The 27,535-nt window shown below is 44.4% G+C and overlaps 2 protein-coding genes and 1 long non-coding RNA gene across 11 annotated transcripts in view; 2 read left to right on the top strand and 1 right to left on the bottom strand.

Moving 5' to 3' along the window:
* Positions 1 to 9,124, top strand: part of LOC125704402 (NACHT and WD repeat domain-containing protein 2) — a 37,688-nt gene extending 28,564 nt beyond the window's left edge. For all 4 annotated transcript variants that reach the window (XM_048969883.1, XM_048969882.1, XM_048969885.1 and 1 more), the window contains 3 exons: positions 698 to 845; positions 1,601 to 2,190; positions 3,502 to 9,124. In XM_048969883.1, coding sequence (XP_048825840.1) covers positions 698 to 845; positions 1,601 to 2,190; positions 3,502 to 7,392 — 4,629 coding nt within the window. In that variant the 3' untranslated portion in view covers positions 7,393 to 9,124. The remainder of the gene's footprint in view (positions 1 to 697; positions 846 to 1,600; positions 2,191 to 3,501) is intronic.
* Positions 461 to 13,465, bottom strand: LOC125704407 (uncharacterized). Of its 2 annotated transcripts, none has more exons than XR_007381109.1 (3): positions 13,356 to 13,465; positions 9,525 to 9,690; positions 461 to 628 (listed from the first exon to the last, which is right to left on the bottom strand). It is a non-coding gene; the product is annotated as an uncharacterized LOC125704407 (long non-coding RNA). The 2 variants fall into 2 exon arrangements; XR_007381110.1 differs by lacking the exon at positions 13,356 to 13,465 and adding an exon at positions 12,770 to 12,867.
* zgc:194930 (uncharacterized protein LOC557813 homolog) lies at positions 12,898 to 26,809 on the top strand. 5 transcript variants are annotated; one of them, XM_048969893.1, is made up of 6 exons: positions 12,898 to 13,203; positions 14,081 to 14,122; positions 18,816 to 18,915; positions 19,745 to 19,797; positions 23,410 to 23,536; positions 23,642 to 26,809. In XM_048969893.1, the coding sequence occupies exons 5-6, from the start codon at positions 23,457 to 23,459 to the stop codon at positions 24,300 to 24,302; spliced, it is 741 nt and encodes a 246-aa protein (XP_048825850.1). In that variant the 5' UTR covers positions 12,898 to 13,203; positions 14,081 to 14,122; positions 18,816 to 18,915; positions 19,745 to 19,797; positions 23,410 to 23,456; the 3' UTR covers positions 24,303 to 26,809. The 5 variants fall into 5 exon arrangements, with proteins under 5 accessions (XP_048825850.1, XP_048825849.1, XP_048825853.1 ...); XM_048969895.1 differs by lacking the exon at positions 12,898 to 13,203 and adding an exon at positions 13,458 to 13,563; XM_048969892.1 differs by lacking the exon at positions 14,081 to 14,122.
* Positions 26,810 to 27,535: the final 726 nt, after the last annotated feature.

Raw genomic sequence — 27,535 nt, 5'->3', positions numbered from 1 at the left:
ACCACCCACTCCCCAAAATGTATCAATGTGTTAGTCTTCCTGCTAAACACCCACATGGACACAGACACATACATATAGCACAATATAATGTAGCACCCTAGTACATTACTGGAACAAGACTTCTGAATAGCATTACACAATACTGTTCAGGTCTTTAGTTAGCAATGCTCTTTGGAGAGATGGGAGTCACTCTAGCTTCCAGTTTTTCAGAAGCTGCAACGTTATTATCCCCTGAAAGGTATGAGACATGCTCACTACCCTGGGTGCCCCCTAGAGGACGCAGAAAATATGTAAAGATAGCAGCAAGTCCACAGGATGTAAAATTCACTCTATATTTATTTGCTGCATTTTCAAAATGTCAAATCGGCAATGTATTTGGTACACTAAACTAAACATATATTTGTGCCAGTCCAAACTGAGGGTAATGTTTTTGTCTAAAAGCCTATTATACTGTGTCCAAATGTAGGCTGGGGGGTGTTATCGTTCAGAATCACTGCAGGGTGAAAATGGAAAAAGCAGCAGGCCCAGTCCACACAGAGGAGTCCTCAAAAATCCACAGCCAGTGTCCTTCTACCACACGTTCTCTCAGTCTGTCTCCGTCTCTCTCTCCATCTTACTTTCCCTCCACCTGTCCAAAAAAGGGAGACACGTGAAATGGTAAGGGCACTAAGACAGCGGGCCTGTGTTTTTCTGGTAGATGGAATCAGGCAGCACCAAGGCCAAGACAGACAGGGCCTGGCGGAGCGTGTCAGACGAGATCAAGAAGATCTTCCACACCGCCGTTCATCACCTACAGGAGAAGGGCACCATGAAAAACAACCAGGCCAAGAGGTTCTTCTGCTCTGGTATGGACAGCTGGTACAGTCACCCCTCACCCCGAGCAGCACCTGCAGCAACCAATTCACTTCTGTCATGTTCCCCTATTAGACCCCGTGAATCATGAGGAAACAATTGACTCCGTGTAGGTGGAGCAGCCTTCCAGTGATGAACAGAAAGGCAAATGCAAAGACTGCTATACCTATAACCACGGGTGTGGATTTGGGTATAGACAGTAGAGTGTGTCCCCACCAATGTCGTAGGGGTGCTGCATGTGTTTAGGAGTACAAGGGATCTGGTGCTAATTTGGTCCCTTCCAATGTTGCAACCAAACCTACACCCTTGTCTGTAACTTAGTCATAATTTGATGTGCTTTAAAATATAACTGAAGATCTGCTTCTTCCCTCACATTTCTGTGTCATGGGTATTTCAAGATTTTGTCGATTTGTAATTTAGCTAACATGCAGTGTAAACGTGAGCTGCTTAGACCAAATGTGAGGTGAAACAATCAGAAATCAATATATTTAGAGGAAAATTGTGGATAAGTGTGATTTCATCATGTTATTTGATTTTAGAGAAGGTTTAGAGAAGTACACTTGAACTTAAGAGAACAGAGCCCTAGATGTTTTCTGCAGAAGTGAACATTCGTTGCTTCTTTTAAGGGTAAAGAACAAGCTTCATGACCAGCTTGTGCTTCAGTACATCATGCGAACCTTCAGATGTTCAGTATGGGGACTGCAATGCGTGCTGTACTTTCATCTGATTGCCTGTATCATTCTCCTAGCTCTCGAGGACGAGTTAGACTTCGCCCTGGGCAAGCAGACGCCAGCCTTTCTGAAGAAATGTGTGTGCTACATCCGGAAAATCGCCAACTTTGACCGTTATGCCAAGCTGCCAGAGATGGCCCGCTACATGGATATCACACAGAATGGCGATCGCGTAATGCGTAACCAAGAGGCCTACGAGCAGCTTCAGAAGGTGCGCGATGAGTTCATCCCGACCATTGTGGCAGCCTCCAACCTGCGAGTCTACTCTTCAGTCACGCACTGCGACATGAAGCTGGGCTACTCCCAGGAGGTGGAGAGCCACTATGTCGAAGGTCTCTGCAAGCAGTTCTATGAGGATATGGTGGATATCATTCAGGCCACCGTGCAGCAGAACTTCGATACTGAGACAGACCCGCTGTACGATGAGATCCTACAGCACCTGTCCCTGTGCAAGACCTACTCATCATTGTACGAGTACAAGTGTGAGGCTCTCAGTGTGATCCACAGGTATATGCTGTCCACCAAGGCCAGCAGAGTGAGCCCCCTGGTGGTGTATGGAGGACCATGCACAGGGAAGACCCTCCTCATAGCAGAGGCAGCCAAACAGGTAAGACAGAATCAGAAGAGCGTGAGAATGGAGTTCTCAGGGACTGCATGAGGGGGGGCATATATACCACAGGAAATATTATTCTATAAGGCTATTTCATGGTGTTGGGGGAGGAGGGTCATAAATGCATTTATAATTTTAGGGTGTATGCGAGAACAGCCAAGTATAGAATTAAGATGGAGGCCAAAACAGTGAACGATATTTCTTCCTCAATGTATCACTACCTCCCTCTGTCCAATTTCCTTTTACAAATTGATAAATATTGGCATGTATATTAATACTTTTGCATCCCTGTCAGTGATACTCTTGATGCATCTGTTTGGCTTGTTGTGTACCTGTTTTGCTCGGCGTGTGTGTGTGTGCGTGCGTGTCTGGTCAGTTGAACACACACCCCAGCTGGCATGGCACTGTGCCCCAGCCACCTGGCCATCCAGATGCATTATAGTCACGTTGCAGTGCCCTGTAGTGGGAGGCTTGAGCAGTCGCCAGTTTCTTTAGCCTTAATAATTGATGCCATGACTTCCCCTTTTGTAGTGATTTACTTTGTGGGATATGGGCAGGGAGCCACAGCTTGCCTGGCTACAGTCACCATGGCGCATAGCCAAAGTGAGGCAGCTCTTTCTGCAGTGCATTAAGACTCAGCCAAAACCCCAACCTTATGATTCACAGCAGAGGACCGCAGGGAGGCAGCAAACTGATAAGGCCGATGAATTGAGGTCTGTAAACACGTAGCTTAACACCCTTTGGCAGGACAGTGTAGGACAATGGTCTGACCCACCCTTTGTCATTTAGGGCATTGTTTCCTAAGCCAGGTTACGGGAAGCCCCCAGACAGTCCAGGTTTTTGCTCTTATTGGGAGCTGGGAAGGAGCAAAAATGTGGACAGTCTAACGGTTCCTGAGGACTTGGTTGGGAAACAGTAATTTAGGGCACAGTACTCCATTCCAACAAAAACCATATCACACAGTTTAATTAGAGATAAAAACTATGAAATTTTTTTGATACTTTGGTTACTATAATGGCATTAGTTTTATTATATTTTATTTTAAGTTCATTATTTTTCCTCCTCCCTCAGCTTGCTCATTGTAGAGTAAGCTGTCTGCGGAGGGCAGTCACTTGTTTGGGCGCCCAGGGAGCTGGAGGTGAAGGGCCTTGCTCAAGGACCCGCAGATGTACCTTAGCCATAACCGTAAACCTATGCTAATGCACACTCGACATGATCCCAGTTTGTACCAGAGTTCTTCTTTCTTATGATACTTGTCAGTAATTTGGAACAAATGAAGGTCCAATAAATTTTTTTTCTTTATTTTAGGCTTACTCCTGGCTTCAGAAAGAAATGGGCCCAGAGAGTGACCCAGTTGTCATCGTCCGTTTCATTGGATCCTCAGAATTCTCCACTGACCTTCGCACACTCCTGCAGAGCATCTGTGAGCAGATCGCCATCAGCTACTGTTGTCTGATCCGCTTCCTGCCCAACAAGATCCGTGAGATGCGCGAGCTGCTGGTGAGCCTGCTGAATGAGGCCTCCTTGCAGCGACCACTGGTCATCTTGCTGGATGCCTTAGAACAGCTCTCCGAAGCAGACGAGGCACGGAAGCTGTGGTGGCTTCCGGCACACCTGCCACGGGCTGTCCGGATGGTGGTCTCTACATTACCCAATAAGCATGGCATCCTACAGAGGCTACGTTGCCTTGTCCAGGACGAGAGCCGCTATGTGGAGCTAATGCAACATGACCGGAAGATGTGTAGCCAGACCCTCAAGCACCAGCTCCTTAATATCAAGCGTAAGGTCACCTCAGGGCAGCAGATTTATGTCAATGAGGCACTTGCTAAGTGCACCCTGCCAATGTTTGTCAACCTCATCTTCCGGGAAGTGCAGCACTGGAGATCACACAAGGACGTAGATGAAACTTCATTGTGCTCAACAGTGCATGAGAGCATTGAGCAGCTCTTCTACTCCATTGAGAATAAGCTGGGTTCACGGTTTGTGTTCCGAGCACTTGGGTACATCACTATGGCCCGATCTGGACTGACAGAGATGGAGTTGGAGGACATACTTTCCTTAGACAACAGTGTCCTTGGTGACATCATGGTCAGTTCCAACCTCAAGAGCCCACTACGGATATCATATTGCCTCATCGCCCAGCTCAAAGAGGAACTCGAAGGGTACCTCATAGAGAGGCAGGTGCGGAATGTGACACTGATGGTGTGGGCTAACAGGCACTTGCACCTAATTGCCCAAAAGCTTTACCTCAGCAACGAGGAGGATGTTCACCAGATGCACAGTCTCCTGGCAGAGTATTTCTTAGGGACCTGGTCAGGTGGGAGGAAGAAAATCTTCCACTGTGATAACAATCACTTTGACTCGTTGAACATATCCCATCACAGGAACCCCCATCACCATAGCGACAAAGCTACTGCTGATAAGCACTCATATGACAGACAAACTCCAGAGCAGCCATGGGTGTTTCAGTGCAACCTCCTGGAGCCAGACATCTTCTTTGTCAACCACCGGAAAATGACAGAGCTTCTCTACCATCTCACTCGGAGTGGCCGGATGGATGATCTCACATTTGGGGTCATCATGAACTTCAGTTGGTTGTATACCATGATCAAGATTGGGCAGTTTGACAAGGCATTAGCAGATATTGACCTAGCCTACAGTTACTCACAGGAGAAAGAACTCAAATTCCTGGCTACGACACTGCGTAGCATCAAGATTAAGGTGACTCGGAACCCAAGCTCCCTGTCTGCTGAGCTTCAGCAGAGGCTTCTGCCTGTGGTCACCTCCCTGCCAAAACTCCGGCATCTCCTGCTGGAATGTGACAAAGATGGCCCTAAGTACTGCTCAATTGTGCCCCTGCACTCCTCAATGGATGTCACCTACTCTCCAGAAAGACTGCCTCTGTGCTCCAGCTACATGCAGATTGTGGACATTCTTCCGACCTTCGCCCCCAACATTGTCATCGTAGCCCTAGAGGATGGATCCGTCAGCACATGGGATGTGGAAAGTCGACAACTTCTGAGACAAATCGACACTGCACGCTCTGTTGTCTTAGGGATCAGACTCACCAGTGATGAAAAGTACTTAGTTGTGGCCACCACTAAAAACACACTGCTCATTTATGACAACCACAAGTCATGCCTGTTGTCTGAAGTGGAGGTGAAAGGCTCTAAACATTGTGGAGTTACTGGAGGGGTTGCCTTCATCAATGGCTTCACCTTGTCCAGCCATCATGCTCTCGCTTGGCTAGAAGCCAGCAAAGATGTCAGTGTCATTGATTTGCTTTATGGTTGGCCTCTGTACCAGTTCCACTGTTGGTACGAGGTCACCTGTGTTGAGTGTTCTCCAGATGGGATGTATGCATTCTGTGGACAGTACCTAAACACCACATCAATTTTCCACCTTGGCAGTGGTGACAAATTAGCCACTGTGACGTCAGAGTTCTCTGGGGGATTTGTCAAGTCTCTCCTCATCTTAGACACAATTCATCAGATGGTGATGATCGATAATGAGGGCAGTCTCTCAGTCTGGAACACAAAAGAAATCACAAACCCACGGATCATAGAGGACTATGATTGCAGAGGTGATGAGAGTGAGGTGATAGGCATTGAGCTATCAGAAGACCAGTGCTCCATTCTCATCTGCAAAGTCGAAAGCATAGAGGTTCTGGACACCAGGTTGTGGAAAATGGTTGAGAAGTTCAAAGCCAAACGCAGTGAGCGCTTTGTGGCAGCTGTACTCTCCAAGAAAGGGGAAAGCATAGTTGCATCTATGGAAAATACTTCATCAATCTTTGTATGGAGGAGGGATAGTGGCCAGTGTATGGCAAGCCTAGTGGAGATCTCAGGAGCTATTGTGAAGCTAATCAAGTCCAGTCATCACAACCTGCTCTTGTCAGTAGCCAGCAGTGGAGTGCTCTCAGTTTGGGACATTGACATCATCACTGCTATGTCAAACATTGACAAAACTGGGAAGCGCATTCAGTGTCTGCAGCTGTCCAGTAGAGAGGATTTTATTTACACAACGGATGGATCGGAGTCTGTCCACAAATGGAACTTCAGCACTGGTTTCATTGAGACTGTGTTCAAGCATGAAGGCATTGTCGATAACTGTGTCCTAACTTCATCTGGGGATCTTATGGTGACTTCTGATGACAAATGCAGCCAGTACATCTGGCAGACAACGACAGGTGAAAATATCTTCCGGATCAATGGCCAGAGGATCTCCCAAATCTTGATCACCCACAATGACCAGTTTGTGGTGTCTCTCTGTGAGCAGAATGCATCCAGGGTATGGAGGCTGGCCACAGGCCACAAGGTATGCAATATCCTGGTATTACTGCAGAATGCCTTGATCACTACAGCCAATACCTTCTTAGTGGGAATAACAAAAAACAAGTTACTTGCTGTGAGCCTCTGGTCTGGCAGCGTATCCAAGAAATTTGTCTGTGACGACGGCATCACAATCGTCAACTTCAAGTTAATCCCGGACTGTCCAGATTTTGTCGTCTTCATCACATCCACAGAGACCGTGTTCATCTGGAGCATCGCAGATGAGTCCATATGTCGAAGAGTGCAGCTCCCCAGCAACTTCTTGAAGACTCTGGAAGACTTCCAGATCTCCCCAAATGGAAAACTGGGTATTGTATCTAAGGGTGATGAGAACATCAACGTACTGGACCTGCACAGCGGCAAGCTTCGGCTTGTCCATGCTGCCGGCATTATCTGGAAGCAGAAGCTCTCACGTGATGGACGCTACCTGGTCTATATCTGCTTCCGTAACTGCGATGAGGACGACGATGCTGGTGTGGTATCTAGCCTCATCGTCATGAGGCTAGCTGATGGGAAGAGTATTGGCACCTGCTCCTTGTACAAGACCCCAACCTTCCTGTGCCTGTCCCAGCGAGCCCTCAACATCATTGTGGGCTTTGAAGATGGCAGCATTGGCACCTACACCGTAGTGGATCGTGTTGACGCTGCACTAAAGATCAAAATTGCCACGTCCAATAGCCGTCAGATAGTCAACAATGCCTCCCAGAAGGTGCGACCAAAGTGCAGCACCTTTCCCTTTAAGACCATCGCAGATTGCATTTGGAGAGAGTCCACCGAGGTCTTCTCCAGAGACAGTCCGATAAACGTCTCAGACTCAGGGGAAGCAGAAACTCCAACACCGACAAAGAAAAGTGACCTGCTACAGTGAGAGTGCAATTTTAGCAGCCAGTCCTTGTTTACAGACCCATTGTGATGCAACTGCAGATAAACACCTGGTGGCACTCTAACCATCAACAGACACTCCCCTGAACTTGGCATATGGTTTATCCACAAACTAGTGCTGCCTAGTGACTGTTAAATGTTTTCCATTTCCATTATTACTCAGTAGCATATCAGAACATCAAATGCTAGTTCATATCGTTTCTTCTGGCTCTTTATTTTGATCTTATTAGTAACATTATTTTTAACTATTTTTCCATTATTTTGTTTTTATTTATAAATACTTGCTGCAGATTTTTCAAGTTTAAGTTAAACTTGTTTTGTTAGCTGTATTAACCGTATCACTATTACACGGCATTTTCTGGTACTGTAAAAAGAGATATGTGTATATTTATATGTGTATATATCTATTTTGGCTGCTACAATTGTGCAACTCCTTAAACAAAATGTTTTGTTGTGCTTAATACAATCAAAGTGAGTGCCTGGATTTTTAAAAGGTTTTTTTTTCTCTTTTCTTGAGAATTTTGGAAACTTTGATGATGCAGGGAATTCATAAATACAGTGTTCATTCTAATAAGCATATCTTATGGATTTGGCAATTTACAAATATATACATTGAAATACTATTACCTTAGTATGAGTAAAATCAGAAAGTTAGGAAGGTTGTAAATTTCCTGTTTGATCAATCAAACCAATAAGACTGAGGCTCATATGAAGCACCTGCAAACAGGGGGACGCGACTTATTGTGAAAACTCACAGCAGGACTCCGTATCAGCAGCACTTCAGATCCTCTCGTGTTTCTGTTGTGTGTAGCAACAATGTAAAATTCCGTTGTGTATAGTCAGGAGATGAACTAGATAAAGTTAGGAACAATGCAAAAGTCTGAATAGGAATTGAATTTGCTTGGTTAGATAGATATGTGTGAATTGCAGTCTACTGTGAAACAGATTCTTCATGTGCCCTGGTGAAGGATTCAGACAGTTTATTTTAAGTTTAGGTTAGTTTGTTAGTTTGTTTCACGTTTATTTGCATTACACAAATTTAAAGGGCTACTCCGTAAAATTGTATGTTACTGTTTCATTGTTGATGCATTTCCCTCTTTTGACATATTTTCTATATCTTACAACTTGTAGCAGTATTTATCTTTCAAAAGTTTATTTTCCCATATAGAGAAAAACCACTACAAAGAACAACAATATACAGTATATTTGCCAAAGGTTCCAGTTTGTCTATTTTTATTGTGGTTGTTTAGAACTTAATCTGTTAAATAAATGGTTGGAATTTTGTCATGGCAAAGTTGTTTAGATTTCGGTATGATTCAGTGTCAATGCATTAGCCATGCAAGAGATAATGTATCATCTTTACTAATAAGTTTAAAATTAGTCCACTCACATCTTATTATATGGAATGCTAGTTCAAGAGTATATTTGAATGTGTCAATATAAAAGCCAGTATACAGTATATTATATGTTATGTAACTTGAATGACTTTTAATAACTTACTGGTTTGCGACATGTATTTAAAATGTACTGGTAATGAATGTTTCTACGGTCTTTGTATTGTCAGGACTGACTTAACTGTTTAGAGATTTATATTTTCATAAATGTTGTATTTAAATTTTGTTACAGAGTTGTATAACTGGAATAATTAAAAAAAATGTCTGGAGCAATATGAAATTGTGTGTATGGAAAATTTTAATGTAATAAAATGGTTCTCCTTTGCCTCAGAGTGGATCTTAGCTAAAAATGGCCAGTATCATTATACAGCACTTACATGTGTGTATCACAGAAAATGATTGTAATATTAAAAGACAGCCAGCAGGGGTCAGCTGTTCAGATTCATTATCTTGAATTAAACTGACACATTAGGATAGACTTCGACATGGAGATGGTGTCAGTGGCACTAACTACATCCAAGTAAATAAATAAATTAACAAATGTAAGCAAAATAGGGTCATGAGCAAATGAGCAAAATAACCTTTTAAACAAATATATTACAAAAAAGCCACAAATGCACATGGTCGCGGATAAATGCCCATACGCACCTCTTCTGTAATGATGGGCATGAGAGCTGAAATGTTCTGAAAAGCCAGGGGAAGGATGTTTAATTAGGTTACACACCTGCACTCCAGCCCTGCAGCCACACGGACGCCCCTGTAATCTGGTGGCTCAGAAGGATCACGAAAGGGAATATGGTGGCTCACACCTTCAGGTCCAGGGGCTTGAACTTCATGCCACTTCTGTGACTCTGTTGAGTTTGCATATCCTGTCTGCATTGGGTTTCCTCCTGCAGGACAAAGACGTGTGGTTAGCAGCTCCTATGCGCGAAACCCGTGTGAGTGTGGGCATATATGAGTGGTACAGTGGACTGGCATCCCATCCAGGATGTACCCCAGTCTTGTGCCCTATGCTGCCCCACATAGGCTGCAGTTCTTCTCCCCCATGACTAGGATAGTGGATAGAAGATGAATGGATGAATAATTGCTTTGGGCTCTCTTTTTTTTTTTTTTTTTTTAATTTCCCATGGTGCCAAGTGTGCGTGCTGTTTCCATAGCAATAGAAGGCCTACAGGGACCACACCTTCCAAGACTGTTTAGAGTAAGCTTATGTCCCCTGGCTCTGAGTAGATCCTGTCTTAATATGACCTTCTCACAGAGAGTCTGCCTTACATTTAAAGGTTTGCATGTATACAGCAGTGCTTTAAAACCGAGTAATTTATCAAACATATCCGCAAATTCAGATTTAGCAATACAGTATTTCCCACAGCCATAAACTAGACGATTCTCTCAGCGGTTGGCGGTTTTACGGGTCGGCTTGCTTTATTTGCCCCCCTTTTCCAAAGCAGGGACGAGGTGAGTCATCCTCATATGTTCATAGACACCATGACGCTACCGGCTGAGGGCCCAACACATTAATCTTGCTGAGAGCTGCGAGCTGGTAAACCCTAGCTGACGTGCTACATTATACCTACGAGGGAAACAAAGGGGAGGCCGGCTTTTTAATCCCGCGCACGAAAACATGCTGCACGTGACAGGTGTACTTGCAGGTATCGGCCACTTCAAGCTCACAGACATTAAAGTCCCTAAATACTGTTGACCATGGAGCATAACAAGTCAATATTCTAGAAAGGAATCTGGGGCAAAGCAATAAATTCTAAGAAGTAACTAGACAGTAAATCTTATGCTCTATAGATAAAAACTCACACAGTCTGTAGCAGGGCTGTGACTGTACATGTATGCTGTGTGCCATTCGGTTATATCCTTTTCTGTTGGGTATGCACAGTGAATGAATGAATGAATAAATACATTGACTGAGACAGGAAGAAACTAATTTCACAAGTAGATGTTCGGAAAACATTGTGCTAATTGTGGCTGAGTTAGTTACAGCTAATGCTACTTAAAGTCAATCACAGTCCAGAGTTTGGGAACATTTGGCTTTCCAATAAATTATACCAGCACTGGTTGATGTACTTGATAAGACCAAGATTGTCTGTCATGCTGGAAACACACCCAACATGCTACCTCATTCGAGACGACATCATCTGAATGTGTGTAAGACAGGAGCATGTTAGTCTCCCTGTGGTATTTAAGGTCTATTTGCCAGAAAATTCAAACCAAGCTAAAAAAACAAAAAAAAACAAAAACACAGCAATGGGGGTGTTAAACACTACAGATATGCAAACATACTCTGTGTTTGTGTTTGCATTTTTAATAACAGTTTCAAAACAAACTGTTTTCCCTGCTGTATCAAAATTGCACCGAACCCTGAACCCAAAACCAAGGTATGTAGCAAACCATGAATTTTCTGTAGTGTTGCATCTCTGGCCTGTAGGGTGGCACTATGGACCTCAAAGGTAGGGCGGTTTGAATTCCACCCCGGATCTGTGTCTGTGGAGTTCACACATGTTCTTGCAGCACATGCAGTTAGGGTTACTGAATTCTCAGAGCCTCCATGTGTACCTGCCCTGTGATGTATTGCCATCCTGCCCAGCCCCTACCCCAGGATTGTGCTCTCGGCTGCCTGGCACAGGCTCCAGGCCACAGGTCTCTGCTGACCAGGATAAGAGGTTGGAAGATTGATGTACACAGCATATTAAAAGTTACACAAAGTTTCTTTGTATCAAGTGTAGCTAAATCTTCCAAGAGCAGTCATACGTAACTTTCAAAAATGTGCTTCAAAGAGTTACTTTAATGTGTGTGTGTGTGTGTGTGTGTGTGTGTGTGTGTGTGTGTGTGTGTGTGTGTGTGTGTGTATACCCTTCTTAAACTGCTTAGGATTAAATCATTTGCAAAACACATTTTTGGTGCTGAATTAGCAACTATAAACTTCAGACGTAAAGTGGCTTTCAGTGATGCGATTTGAGCACCAGGTGGGGTGAGCAGACAAGCAAGATGGACGAACCTATAGGAGAGCTGCCAGAGTGAGGAACCATCTGTGACAGACAGTCATGCAACATCGCTTCAAACGCATACATAACGAAGGACCAATCGGATCTTATCAGCAGCCAGCTGAGAAATGTTGAAATGCGACGTAATCCAAACTGTGTAAATAGTTCATATTTCAACAGCAAAGTAGTCAGTGTGGAGAAAAACAAATAAGAGACAGAAAATGAAATTGGATACACGCTAAACCATGTTACCATCAGACATCTTCCACCCACTTATCCTGTACATGCAGGGTCATGGGGACATTTGGTATAATTAATTAAAATCCTGAGGAAATATCTTGAATAAAGCTTTCATTTTGCAGAGTCCTAAGTATTTGCCAGTTTATTTCCACTAGCTTTAAAACCTCTCGAGGAACAGTCCTAAACTGCACATTCCCTGCCTTATTCATTATATCCTGCCCGTAACTTGCTTTGTTTTGCTGTGAAGGACCCCAAAGCTACTTCTCCAATGGTCCTCTTCACCTAATCCTGGCTCCTGCAGTTTCTGCCATTGCTGCCAAAACGATCGTCATCATCTGCAAATGGGTCATGTTTCTGAGCTATAGAAATGTCTCCAGTTTCTTTCAAAGGAATATCAGGGTATTTCTATAGGGTTTTTTTGTCTAGCAGCATACATGAAAACAATATAAAGTATCATACCAATGTGCATTCCATCTTTCAGATGGTGGATCCCGATTCACTCACACAAACTCAGATGTTGTCTATGGAGATGCTGTCTATGCAAGACAATATGTCATCCATAGCATTGTGCTATATACAGTAATTCCCTACAACTTTTGGTAAAATACCAAAAACAGACACTTTACACATCATGTCAATAAAACCATTCTTCTAATTGTTAAATGGAAGGATGCAAGCAATTACTACTGTGCACAGCTTTCTATAATGAAGGCAATAACTAAATATTAAAGTATAGTACCTCATGGTTGTAGAGAGCTGGGTCATGACCTTTGAGCTTGGGAAAAAAACGTACAAATGGCCTACAGATGGTTAAAAGTTTTTTTATCCAAGGTCACATGGTATATGATTAACGCACCATGCAAAGAGGCAAAGCAGGCCCCTGGATTTCCAGCTCAAATTCAAATAGACGGGCAGGGCAGGCGACATGGGAGCTCGCGACTGCGGGAGGAGTTTCCCTGCTCACCTACGCTTACATGGGAAACAACAGCGCTCACCTACAACTCCTTTATAACCGACACCTGGCTGACGTGTGATTGGTGTCTTTCGGGCCTTTTAATATACCCTGTCCCTCATGGATGACAGTAAATATTTGAAATATAAATGAGAAGAAGTTAGTAGTGGAAAAAACAATACCTCCGGCAAGCAGGTGCCACACCTCTATCGGCGTAGCAGGTAAACCCGATGCTTCTGCTATTTTTGGCATCGTCATGATATGATCCTCTCAGAATTAAGTGCAACAACAACATTTCTGTGAATAGTGTGCGGTATACTTGTGTGTGTTTGCCTGGTAGGCTGTGATACAATGTTCAACACGTCTTCCCCACCTGTCTGATGAGGAAGTAGAGACACTACGAACGTATTGCTGCGCGATAGCTGAAATCATGGACACAGTTCGTCGGGAGCTATACTTCCAGACCTGATTATATACATTTATTTATTTATTTTTGTACTAAGTACGTATTAAACAGGGGGAAACAAATCGATATAGTTAAAAAGATACCTGATGGTGTAACGCAAATCACCTGTGCCAAGGTAAACAGCTTTGACTTGCAAACACCTGATTTCGTAAACGAGCTGTAAGTTCATGCGTGTTCATTTGCAATGTTTTTCGTGATATGACACGTTGATCTAGGACAAAATATGTTGCTGATTTGGTTGTAAACGGAGTTTAGTACACTTTGCTGGGTGGAATTTAAAAATACCATTTAAAGGTTCCATTTGTAATGCATTTAACCGTAGCGCTTATTATTGAAGTGTAATTAAATAATTTGTCAGTGAGGTGTTTTTTACTATGTGGGATTTTTGTTGCTAGTCATTTTAGAAAAATATGAGTTTAAGAAGAGTTTAACTAGTTCTTTACAGTATATCGTTCTAAAGCTTTTGATCTAGGATCTGAGCAAAAATTCCCCCGTTGGTTTTGATGCATTTTCGCGGTTGAAGATAAATATTCATCTAAACGGTGTTTAGGCAAGCATTCGTAGTGCATCCGTTCGGTATGAGTACATATTATGCTTTATTTAAAAATTGACCGGTTCTGTTTCCTTCTCAGATAACGTTTCTAAGGGGTGCCAGCTGGGAGTACAGTGATAAGGTGCAGTAGATCTCAGTCAGCTTACATATGCGGAAAATTTAATGGAAATTGCACTGTCGTGCTTGGTATTTATTGTTTTATAGTGCGATTTTGGGTTCATAGCCCACCGGGGTGTATAGAGAAATGTTGCAGATACTTTAATAACTATCATTTAAAAAGTTGCCTTCAGATGTGACTAAGTGGTTTGAACTTTCACCATACCTGTGCTCTGTTTGTTTTTACCTGGCATTGTACCACCTTTGAGAATTCTGTGCCAGTAAATGTCCATGGTGAACTTCTGAATATTTTGTAGTTAAACTTTATTTGAAGGACCACAGAAAAATCATGAAACCTTAAATTTGGCTCGGCCTAGGTGGCTGGACTGAGAGACTGCTCAGTGATAACGCAGTATTGCTTCCCAGCACGGTCTGGTGCCCGTCCTGCAATGTCTAATTACAAAATAACGAGCATCTGGTACTTCTGAGCCATTGTAGAGGAGGTGTAGATATCAACCCCCTCCATTTGGGACTGTGTTATGGCTTGAGGCGTTGGGTCACCTGGTTAAAAGGCAAAACATTAACAATTCTTCGAACAGAGCCGCACTGGCCTTCTCTGGCAGTGCTGTGTGAGCACATTACGGATTAACCTATCCGACACGAAAACACAGAGGACATGACTTTGGTTGAATCCATCTTTAATTTAGAGCTTTACTAGAGTGTGCTGTTGTTCCTTAATGGGTGTTTTAGCGAAGTGTGACAAAGGCTTGAGGGCGGGAGGAGGGGGGTCCTATGATGAATGGATGTAGCACCTTACTGTTAGAGTGGCTTCATTTAGAATACACCTCTGGTAAAATTAAATTGATACACTTTTTACTTTCATTAAGTCTAGCAGGGGAGAGAAAAAGGTACTTTATTCTAGTTACATAATCTGACTACCAAAAAGACAGGGATTAATGCATCTTTGCATTCTGCTTGAGTGGCCACTGGGGGCGCCCTTCTGGTTTTGGCTTCTTTGAGTTGCCGTTAATATTAGAAGTGTTCATTTAAAGGTAGAAGAACTGTTGCTGTTTAAACTTATGGGAAACTAGGCAAAACACTACTCCCTACAAGCAAGTGACTGAATGCAGGCTTGTAGAATTTGGCTAAGGTGTATATCAAGAGGGTGCTGGTGTTGCTGTCGTCATGGCGATTGCTTGCCTGATCCACGAGCCAAGTTTCCAGATTTGGACTCAAGGGTAGAGTGTAGTGCGAAGACTGGCCAAATTGGAGAGACGTGTTGAGCCTGTATATTTACACGGAGTGTGTATTGACATCCAAACAGCCTTGTTTCATGACCACACTTGCAAACAAACGCCATGGTATAATTATAGGGGGAAATGCTTGTGATGGTAAAGCTCATGGCTGTGAGAGACGTGGATTATTAAAATGAAACACCAACCTCCATCTAAGAGGCCTGGTGAAAATAATATGGCATTATGCAGTTCAGAAATGTCCCCAGCATGTTTTAATACAAGCTGTTATTCAGAACATTTATTTGAACCCTATAATAATGGCTGACAAGCAACACAATCAAGATGCAAAGACTATTTTCCCAAATACTGGTCTTGTTCTTTAATTTTAAATGTGGTTGAAATGATTCGATTCATCTTGCTGCCAAAACAAAATGAAAACGCTTTACTGCCATCTGTCTATTTCATCTTCCTCTTTCTCATTTCTGTGCTGAAATGCTGTTTAATGCATTTGGCCTAGAAAGATGACTGCACTCTGCCCTTGTCGATCATTTCCTGCAGCATATCATTTAGTCGCACACATGTGGAAGCATCTAATATCCCGGTACCTTTGGGTGGGGCATATGGCATCACTGCGAGACGGCCACCAATCAGAGAATAATAGATTCTTCTGCAAATCATTTGCCATATCCAATATAAAACACATTTTATAATCTAATTGCCCCAATGTAATGGTACACGAGGCTTGGCTAGTATTAGGGTAATACAAGGTGATGCTGAATTTTCACCAAGAATTGTCACCAAGGTTTCACAATACCAGAAAAGTGTTACTCTTAAATCCCATATTCCCTCAACACTAGGTACTGCCAAAGCCTAGTCAGTGTTGATGCTGGTCACGTCCAGGAGCGCCATAGTTACCTATAATGCATTTTCTCCCTCATTTTTATTAAGAAGGCATTGATGTGATGTCGCTTGGTTTGTGTGATGCACATCGTTCATTCATTTCTCAGGTAACAGTGTACATAACACCTTTTAATTTGTTTTATTAAATCTGCAGCTTCCAGGGAGATGGTGTGTTGACTGAGGATGTTAACTGGCCAGGCAGTAAGACTGTTAACTACCCGGTTGTTGTCTGTGCTTGCCAGCATGCTGGGTTGTGGTCTGGTCAATCATAAGTGTGTCACAGTGTTTGCTTTAGTCGTCATGACGAATCGTCCTGGCAACAGCCTGCTAGCCTCACCTGGCCCATTGAGAAGAATGGGCACTCTGTGAGCTAAATGAAGAGTCATTGTGAGTCTCAGTCGCTGCTGATTATTATTAAATAATAAAGAAAAAATTACATAGCCTCTTTGTCATCAGTGACAAGGCTTGTTCTCTTCATCAGCCAGAATAAGCAACATTACATGGGAAACTTGCATATAACACATTCTGTTTTATTTGTTTTGGAACCTGGTTGCAACTGGCATTTCTGAAAGGCCTCTAATCCAGTGTTTTTCAGCCCTGCCCTCAGGGACAGTAATAGTTTTTCCTGGGAAGGATCTAAAATATGGACTGTTCTAGCTGATGCAGCGCCCTAAGCGAACATCACAGCCAACCCCCCCACCCCCCCCCCCCCCATCCAAGGCAAAATGAAACTGCCAGGCAAGTTTGCAGCCCAGGTGACATCCTGTGTCGCCTACAGGATTGACTGGCCTTGGTCTGGGGGTCCCCTGTGGTCACTTTGAGAGATGCTGCTCTGATCAGGCTCTGGATGCAGAGATGGAGGACAAAGGCAGAGGCTACTCTGCCGTGCTGAGCCTGGTGAGGAAAAGGGTGTGAAAGAACTAGAAAAAACGCTGGCTGATGGGGCCGTCTGCGCACGTGGGGATCTGTGTGGTTGCTCCGTGGGGTGATCTTTGCTTCGGACTTGCGGAAGTGCATATGTGATGGGGGGTGAGATGGGGGCAAAGAGGGTTCACCCCCATCCACTCTTCCTATTTCTTGCTTCCTATTTATGTGTTTCAGGAACTCGGGAGGGGGGCAGGGTGGGGGCTCTGCAGGTTATGAAGGTTATGTTCTCAGAGTGACATGTGTACCTTGGCTTCTTTCCAGAGAACCTCCAAAAAAGCTTTAGTCCCACCCCCCACCACCATCTCCAGGCTGCGTCAGATTCTTCATCTGTTCACTAGAGTTAGTACACCTCATCAGTAAAACTGATTCAATGCATCATGGGTAGCATAGTCCTTCATGAATAAACTCTGTATGCCATATTCCTTTATCACAGTGCCATTTACTAAGTAGTGTGCTGAGGTGGGTGGCTTGGTGTTGAAGCGGCCCTGTGCCAGGACCCCCCCCCCCCCCCCTGCATCCTGGTAGAGTGTATGTGCTGTTTTGGCAGTCAAAGTAGGACCAGTGGGAGCCTCTGCAGTGCACTGCAAGCCAGTGAAGCACTTCATCACCAGGAGTCATTGTGTACATAGCTGGATCTTTATCTGAGCAGGAAAAGATTCCTTGTTTAAGCAATGAATTGCGCAAGTAAAGGTATGAAGGAAAAGGCTCCTTTTCCCCCTTATTAGTTTGAGAGAATAAACAGAGCCGTTGCCTTTAAAAGCCGCCAGCCGTAGAGTAATGCCGCAGGGGGAGTGGCTCTGTGGCTTTGCGGCTTTGCGGTTCACACTCCGTGACTCATCCAGCGCGCTGTGCTGAAATCCAAGTGTGTTGACTGGCCCCGCCCACCCCGACCAGACCCCCTCTGACAACGCAGCTTTGTGCCAGCGTCAGAGCCGCGTCACGCGGCCGCCCCATTTCCAATGGGCCCGGGCCTCCGGGGTGTCGAGCTGGAAGCAGCTTGGGGACCGAAATAACAACGGGGGGTTCGGCGGAGGCCGGTATACGTCTCCCACAAACAGTGTGTCTAGTGACCCTCCCCAGAGGCTTATGACCTGGCCCTTGTGTACAGAAACTCTGCGGTGCTGTTTGCTCTGCAGTCATCTCTTAGCCCCTTGTTTAAGTTAAGTTTATTCCATCAACCTGCAGGATTCTCACACACCTGCTGAAACAGTGAGGACTTTACCCAAACAGAAACAACCTTCCTTAAATCTAACTCTGGTAGTATTTTTGTCTAAGCTAAGATCCCAGGAGAATCGTATCCTTAATATGAAACTGGAAATAGTCTATTAAAGTTCGCAGCTCTAATTGAAAAATGTGTCCTTTAGATGGAGGATTTGACCAGACGCATTTGAAGATGCCTGAATACAGTAGAACAAATGGTTGCATTCAAAGCTCTAAATGAGGAAATTAGGGTCAGCCGAGTTTCGTCAGCGTAGGTGTGTTTACACGCGCGGTCACAATACACTGGTGTTTAGTGGCGCTGTGTCTATTCTCAGACGCAGTAGTAATCTGTAAGCCATTTGTTACAGAGGGAATCGTGACCTTTATTTCTAGCCGAGGGAGATGATGTGATGGTTGTCAAGGTGACATTTTTTTTATTATTTTTTTTCTCTTCAGAGCACAGCACCAGCCTGAACGGACTGAATGAGCTGGGTGTCCCTTATATGGGCGTCCACATTGGCTAAGAACGCTCTGCCGAGGCCCCTTGCTGTAGCAGGTAGGACATGTCAGGTGACCTGCTCACAGTGACTGCTGGATTTTTATTGGCTCTTCTAGTGCATAATGAGGAGCTCTAGGCCTCATGGGAGGGACTGCACGTTCTCTTACCGTTTACGCTGTGACGGTCACAAAACCAGTTTTGAAGATTGAGCTCTGTTGGTCATTGGCTGAAAGACCTGGTAGGCTCTAGTTTTAAAGCCTGATCAGGGTCCTGCGAGGCCTCCTCCTCACTCTCTGGTTGCGAGGAAAGCAGCCCCTGCTCCTTCCTTGGTGAAACTGACCCACCCGGGTCATGGCATTAATTATTTATCAGACCATAGGAGCAGCATGAAATGCCAAACCTCAAAATAAGTAGCCAGAGAAAAGGTCACTATATCTTCCTTGTGGAAAAATAAAGGGGTATCAACCCTGGGTCCGTCACTCCAGATGACCCCCTAACCGAAAAATATGAAGCCAAAAAAGTTTCCCATTCACAGGGAAAGCATTACATCTGTGAGCTGCCCTCACTGCAGGCTGGGATGCCCGGCACTTTCAACAGGCCTCTCACTGTATTTACAGGCCAGAGTGAGCCTGTGTATGTCTAAAATCATGAACTAATTGCGTTTGAATCCGTAAGATTTAGCCAGCCAATGAGGTGTGTGTGTGTGTGTGTGTGTGTGTGTGTGTGTGTGTGTGTGTGTGTGTGTGTGTGTGTGTGTGTGTGTGTGTGTGTGTGTGTGTGTGTGTGTGCGCGCGCGCGTGTGTGCGCTGGGGTAGCTAGAGGATGAACCTGTGCTATTGATTGAAAATGATTCCCATTGGCTGACTGAGCTCTGTCTTCCCCACAGTTGTGCTACACCACTGACCAGATGGGGTGCAGTTGCTGTAGGATGATTAAAAGGTAAGCATGGGATACAGGCCCTTAGAGACACCCGCACTGAGGGAAATTGGGGGTAATGTGGTACCTCAACTGAAGGTCCTTTATCCATCCATCCATCCTTTTACTAGCTGATAATCCCAGTAAGGGTGACAGGGCAGCCCGGAGCCCATCCCATGCACAAGGCACAAGGCTGGGGTACACCCTGGATGAATGGTCATTCTGCTGGCTGTTTAAGTAGCTTGCTACATACACAGCTGTGAATGTCTGGGACCCGTTGCACAAAACGCACACAAGTCTTTTCCTTAAGGTTCCCTTAAAATCCTCACTTTTAATTATTACGTTTTTCTTGGCCTTAAACTTAAGGAATTGCTTAAACTTCATTAAATGATTTCACAAAAGACCTTAAGAACCAAAGTAAAGAACTTGAGGTACCTCTAAGGTACCCAGCAGATACCATTAATGATGATCAAAAATCATCAATTGATTTTGCGTTAAAATCGACTGCCAGTCAAATCTATAAGATTTTATTTATGCAGCCCGTAACATTACATTATTAAATTCTGGCTAGCAGAACCACCTTTCATCTTCTGTAGAATAAAAGATGATGTAATATTGTTCCACTAATATGTGCTGCACCAACAATTTTCCGATGCAGAAATATGGAGACGCATGCAAAAATTATTCATTAATGTGTTTAATGTAATTGAGATACAAAAATAATTTGCTCAATATTTTTTCTTCTGTCTCTTCCTGCATTTCTGCGTATCTTCCGAGTTTGTGCCAGTGCTTGTGGTCAAACAGTCAGCAAAGTTTATTGCTAAATGAGCCATTCAGTAATTCTTAGTCAAGCGAAAAATACCTAGTCATCATGAACACAATACACCAGGGAAACAGTCTCTCTTTTTATCAGATAAGCATGCAGTGGTGACAAAATCAGACTTTTATTTTTATTTATATTCGTTAGACAAATCACGTTTCATTTCATCGTTGTCAAAGATACGTGTTTTTGTTTTAGTCATCATGCAAAAACCCTTCATCAGGCCTTATTTTCGTCAACAAAATTAACACCGGAGGCGATAACAGGTATCAAGCAGCCATGAGAGCAAGCAAACAAATGGTCTCCATGGATACTGTAGTTTCATTGCTGTAAAATGTCTTTCAGTGCAGTAAATTCCTTAAGGGTTTTCTTTAAGGAAATTTTTTGAAGGAATTCTGTGCAACACCCTTAAATAAATCCATCAGCTAAGGAGAAATTAAACCTTAAGTGGAAAACTTAAGGTGTTTTGTGCAACCGGCCCCTGAATCTTAAAGGCCCAGATGACTTGGGCAGGTATAAAAAATGACTGACCAGTGTAAATCTGCACTATATGGACAAAGGTTTTGGGGTACACCTCTCAAACATGGAGTTCAGGTATTTCATTCAGACCGATTGCCACAGCTGTATAAAATCCAGCACCCAGCCATGCAGTCAGGTTACAAACGTGTGAATGAATGGGTCCTTATGAATAGCTCAGTGAATTCAAGAGTAGTGCCGTTATAGGATGCCTCCTATGCAATATGTCAGTTTGTGAAGTTTCTTCCCTGCTAGATATTCCGTGGTCAAATGTAGGTGGTATTACTGCAAAATGGAAGCATTTAGGGAGAACAGAAACTCAGCCACAAAGTGGCAGGTCATGTAAAGTAACAGAATCAGTGCTGAAGCGCATAATCGGAAATGCTGCCAGTGCTCTGTTGACTCAGTAACTGCAGAGTTCCAAACTTCCACGGGCATTAACCCCGGCAAAAAACTGTGCGGTGGGAGCTTCATGGAATGGGCTTCCATGGCCGGGCGGCTGTATGCCAGCCTCACCAAGCGCAATGCCAAGTGTCGATGGAGTGGTGTAAAGCACGCCACTACTGGACTCTGGAACAGGGGAAACACGTTCTATAGAGTGACGATTCATGCTTCTCTATCTGGCAGTCTGATGGATGAGTCTGGGTATGGCAGATTCCAGGAGAACGTTGCCTGCCTGACTGCATTGTGCCAAGTGTAGGGTTTGGTGGAGGAAGGATAATGGTATGGAGTGTTTTTCAGGGGTTGGACTGGGCCCCTTAGTTAAAATGAAGGGAACACTTAACGCCTCAGCATAACATTGCAGACAATTCTATGCTTCCAACAATGTGGAAACAGTTTGGGGAAGGTCCTTTGCTGTTCCAGCATGACTGTGCCCCAGTGCACAAAGCAAGGTCCATAAAGACATAGTTGGGTGAATTTGGTGTGGTCTGAACAGAGCCCTGACCTCAACCCCATCGAAACCTTTGGGATGAACTAGAACGGAGATTGTGAGCCAGGTCGTCATGTCCAACATTAGTGCCTGACCCGACAAACGCTCTTCTGGATGAATGGGAAAAAAACTCCCATAAACACACTCCAAAATCTTGTGGAAGAGTCTGTGATTGCTGCAATGGAGGGGGGGGACCAACTCCATATTGATGCCTATGGATTTAGAATGGGATGTCATAGAAGTTTCTGTAGGTGTGATGGCCAGGAGTCCCAATACTTTTCTCCATATAGTGCATGTAAATAAAATACTTCACCCCCTAAATAAATAAACAAAGAACCTACGTTCCTGAAACTTAGTGTTTACCCTGGAAGGGAACGGGCTGCCTAATCAGGTCGTGGGGAAGCCCCATTGATCTTCCAGGGGTCTAGCCCACGTTTGGCAGCGGAGCCGATCCATTTCTTGGCTTTGGCGGGCTGGGGGTTCAGCTCGGGAGTGTGACACTGAAAATGATCAGATATGCTGTGCATCTCCCCACCACAAGCCTTAGTAAACAAGCTTTAGTGTGGTGAGCCTAAAGATCAGTAAAACTGGTTCTCATCCCAGGAGACGGGTGCTTCTGCTTTGAGCAGGTAGCTGTGTTTACAGTGTCTGTTCTTAGTAAGGAGAGCAGGATCCCCCTACGTTTGTGTGTGTGTGTGTGTGTGTGTGTGTGTGTGTGTGTGTGTGTGTGTGTGTGTGTGATACACACGGTGTTTAAGGCAGAGTAATTTGATCTGGCTTACAGTGTCACCCATTTGCACAGTCGCCTGTCTGTCTGCCTGCTTGGCCCAGGTTACAGTCACTGCTCAGATCTCTTAACTGCCTGATTTCCGTGGAGGTGGCCGGTGGAGCAAAAACCCACTCGGCACATTCCTCTCTTCTGTCTTTTTTTTCTTCTTTGCACAAAATCCCCTTTTTTCCTTTTTTTTTTTTTTTACCTTTTCAAACCTGTCTATCCTTCCTCCTCCTGTTTTCCCCACCCGGCAGGGTTGGGCCGGCTGTGTGTCACCCGGGGAGTGGATGGGGACATAAGACACCGAGGAGGATGTGCGCACGGCTCGCTACGCCATCTGTAAACAAACAAAAAGGCCGCTGGCTAAAGTCTTCTGTTTGCTCGCACTCCTCCTCCTTTTCATGACTTTTCAGATGGCACCATTGTGACCTTGCAGGTACACCGGTGGCCCAAGCATCCCCGTGAAAACAGACTTTACTGAAGCTGGCCTCTCATCGCTCCATATTTCTCTGTCCTGCTCTCTCCCAGCTCTAAGGCTGCCTCCCGTTCCCACTCAGGAGCGACCTTTGCATCCATTGTCATTGTGTCCTTTTACAGGGCTTCCAGAAAGAGGTTGTCGGATTTATTTTGTGTGTGCATGTAAAATGCGGGCACATGCAAGATGGGCCCTAGAACTGAGGAGGGGAGGCGTGGAAAATCTCTCTTCCAAACAAGATACTCAAAGGTGCCATTTTTTAGAACTTTAGTAAAGCTTGCACATGAGTTTAATATTAATCTTGCTCTCTTTTTCCCTCTCCCACTTTCCTCTCATTATTTCCCTTGTCGTTAGTTACATCTATGACCCCTCAGTTTCTGTCGACATTCCCAGGCGGAAAAGTGAGAGCTGCATTAGTACACAGTACCAGCAGAAATCCATAGTGTCTGACAGTAGCCACAAAGTACAAGGCTTTCACAACTTGGGCTACAGCAGCGGGAACTCCGAGGCGTTTGAGAGGGATCCCGATAAATTGCGGATCGACAACAATGAGATCAACCGCCTGCACACCAGTCCGGCCCCCATGGAGCCGGGCCTCGTGGGGGGACAGAACCTGTACATTCTCCAGGTGGGAAACAATCTGCAGAACTGCACGGTGCCAAACACAGCAAAAGCCTCACCCAGTGTGCCTTCAGAGTGTTCGGCCGGCACAGACAGGAGTCTGCAGGGGGACACCTGGACAGGCCTGCCTTCCGGAAAGTGGCTGGAAGGCCTGGCGCAGGTGGACAGGACAGAGTCTTATGCTAGCATGGCTAGTCTGTCCACTGTAGAAACCAGAGTGAGCCACCTGGAATCAGAGGATGCCACAGTGTTGCCTGAGCTGGACACGCAGGGTGGGGGCGACGCTCGGGAGAATGGTGGGGACTCGGAGGACCGCGGGAGTGTGCTGGACTCGGACGTGGCTGAGGCACTGGCCGCACTGGAAGCAGCTATGGCGGGTGAGGACTGTGACTGAATACAGTACTGGCTGCAGGCATCTGGAGATTACCCAGAATGCCAGCTGGCTTCCTTACTTGTGTCTATGACACAGATACTGCATGTACCCTTATGGATAAAGGATTGTCACATATGCTAAAGCATTTCACACTAGCATATGAACAGGGAATATATTCTGTCTGTCAAAAACACAGAAAATGGCATTTATTAACACTAAATTTGTATGCTTGACCGTGTGCATATAGGGCGTAACTGTATGCATGTGCATGACGGCTGAGGAATTAGCGTGGGTTTATGAATGATGCTGTGTGTTTTGACTCATTGGTCACGTATTGACTCTTCAGTGACGTATTCCTTTTTAATACTGAATGTATATATATTAAGATTGGTAGTGGACTATGTGCATGTTTTGTAGTCAGATCAAACGTTCATCTTATTCTTCCCTCTAAGCTTCTAAAACATGTTGATCCAAATACTGACCCCCGAGACTGTCTACAACATGTCTGTCTGAATGCCGGCCCTTTTTTTGGTAGAGAAGAGGCACAAATCCCATTTCCAGATTGGTTCTCCATTTCTGTGCTCCTAGCAGTGGCCATATACTGTGAATCTACTGTTTTATGTCGCTCCAGGGGTTTTTAATCGTCTGCGGCACTGAAGCCTTACAAGCTGCTGGGACGCATCCTCATCGAATGCACAAAGCTTGTTTTTTTGTTTTATATCAACCTGATCATTCTATGCGTGTCCTGTCCAGTTATTTATACTGTGCATTCATCTCTTCTGTCTAAACATGTATTTTTAAGTGTAGATTTGATTCGTAATCCCTCCATTTGAATGGGCACTGTGGCAGGTTTTGGGAGCAATGCAGTAGCCTTGGACGGTGTGTGTGTGAGAGAGAGAGAGAGAGAGAGAGAGCGAGCCCTGAATTCATTGTGATACTGAAACATCTGAATCAAAGTTGACAGATGTGCCACATTATGCGAATATTTTAGCAACTGTACTATACCCTGTCACAAAGACTTTTTTTTTTATTATCATTTTTACACTTTAGTGAAGGTCATTATCCATTGAAGGAATCTCCATGTGTTATGTCTTGTTTAACGCGTGTATGTTTGTCAGCCGCTGTGTATGGCCTATGGAGTGTGTGTGCGTGTGTGCGCGTGCATGTTTTTGTTTGCCATATTACTGCCAAGTAGTTGATTGCTTAAAAAGTCAATTAAACCCACAATGTTCCCTGACCTCAATGCTGGAATGCATTTACTGTGTTTTACTGCTCCCTGGAGCGTGAGTCTGCATGACTGTGCTTGGAGATGGTGACGCGCTCTCCTTTGGAAAGCAGGGTAGCATGAGCGTCAGCAGCTCGCAATATAACGCAGACCTGCTCCTTTCTGCACGCCTCAGATCCTTATGCTGTGATAACATCGCCTCCCCACCCCCACCGGGACACGAATATACAAATGGGCAACTTTGCAAAGCTTTCTCAAACATGCCTTTCCCCGGCATATGCAAAGTACTTTGGGTCAGTGCTGCCAGTGCCTTACACGCTGCCCGCCGGGCACACCTGCTCGCTATCTGCCAGGGAAGGAGGAGAGCAGGCCGCCGCTGGCATGTGAACTCGCTTAACGTGCTCGGTGCGGCACAGGTGTTCCGTCGGCTGAGAGTGCGGAGAGGTTTGTCGTCGTCGTCTGCTTCTCCATTTGCTCAGTCTCCCTCGCTTAGTGGGAACGGCGCTTCAGGGCAGACACATGCGGACGGCCATTCAGGGTGCCTGATTAAACGTGCCCCGCTTTCAGCATCTTGGTGCTCCTTTTCAACAACAGACGATCATTCAAAATTGACTTTATTAGGGAAAAATGTGAGCAGCACCTGCCCTTCAATGTCTTTACATGGCCCTGCTTTGGAGCGATTCAAGTCCTTCACTAACCCTGCCTGGTTATTTAAATAGCATGGGCAAGTTGAAGGTTACTTAAGTTCTCTTGTAGTCTGAATTCAACTGGGTCATCGCTTGCTATTTATAAGGTACCCACGGTGAGCTAAATGAATATTGTATCTGAGCATGTGTACGGTGTCCCGGAGCCACAGTGTTGCTCTAGTGACTGTGTGCATCTGCCTATAGGTGCAGTTCTCAAGTTACTATGTACGATCGCAACCATCTGTGTACAGTAACACTGCTCATCAGATAATGCAGCACAGAGCCGGATCCTGCCAACTGTAATGTCACCTGTGGCAAGCTTCAAATCGCAAGAAAACAAGAAAAACTCTTTAATTTCAATGATGGGATTATGCCTAGATGGAAAATCTTTTTTCGGCAACTATTTTCGACTATTGTGTGCAGGGTCTGTTCGGTAATCAATCTTCTTTCATTAAATGAATCTTAAAATGTGTGTGTTGCAATATAATTTGCCGACTATTGGAAACCTATTTAAAAACATATTGTGAAATGTCAGTTTCTGAATGTGTACCGGATAAAATTCTGTTATCCAGGTTTGTGTTTTTGAAAAGGTATTAAACATGTTATGAATTTTTCAATTTTTGCCTCAAGGTAAAATTAAAAAATGCATAAATAAGGATTAAAACATGCAAAGGAGCAATTTAATTGCTCATGAGCGTTTTGGTGAAAGGAGAGGGTTAAACCTCTAGCATCTCCTCTTTCCCCTGCAATCTGTGGAGTCAGGAACTACGAGGTGCATTGTGGGAATTTCCACTGGAGGCAACATATATTCATCTTTTCCATCATTATTAGGGAAAAATGTGAGCAGTAATTATACTACAGCAAAACCTTCAAATGGTTTATTTTCCAGGGATTAAACTACTATGGATAGTCACATGTGTTTGCAAACTTCCCCATGAACTATGTGCCAGAGCACCATATGAATGGACTGCGTTCATTTAATGCAGTTCGTCTATCAAATACACTTGAAGTGTTATATTTACAAAGTTCTTCACTGTGTAGCTACTTTTGTTAAAGAATAAAAGAACAATCAGTTTGGACACTGCAGTGATTTCAGTGACTCCTGTGTAAAGGTGTCCAGTATGGATGCCTGACTAATCAGTAAGTAATTATTAACCGTAAGTAAAAGGAAGCACCTTTTACTTGTCCCTAGGCCAAATTACTGGTTTTAAAGAGATGCTTTCAGTACGTCTTTTAATATGTATCTGCAGGCTTTAACTTTTCAGGTTACAAGTTACTAGTGTTATGGTCAGGAGAGTTCACTAAAGAAAATAATTGTGCTTATTACATTATGTCCAAGTTTG

This window comes from Brienomyrus brachyistius, chromosome 12, assembly GCF_023856365.1.
Source record: "Brienomyrus brachyistius isolate T26 chromosome 12, BBRACH_0.4, whole genome shotgun sequence".
In the NCBI taxonomy this organism is placed as follows: domain Eukaryota; kingdom Metazoa; phylum Chordata; class Actinopteri; order Osteoglossiformes; family Mormyridae; genus Brienomyrus; species Brienomyrus brachyistius.
Note: the sequence above shows the minus strand (reverse complement) of the source record. Positions and strands in the feature narration are given on the sequence as shown.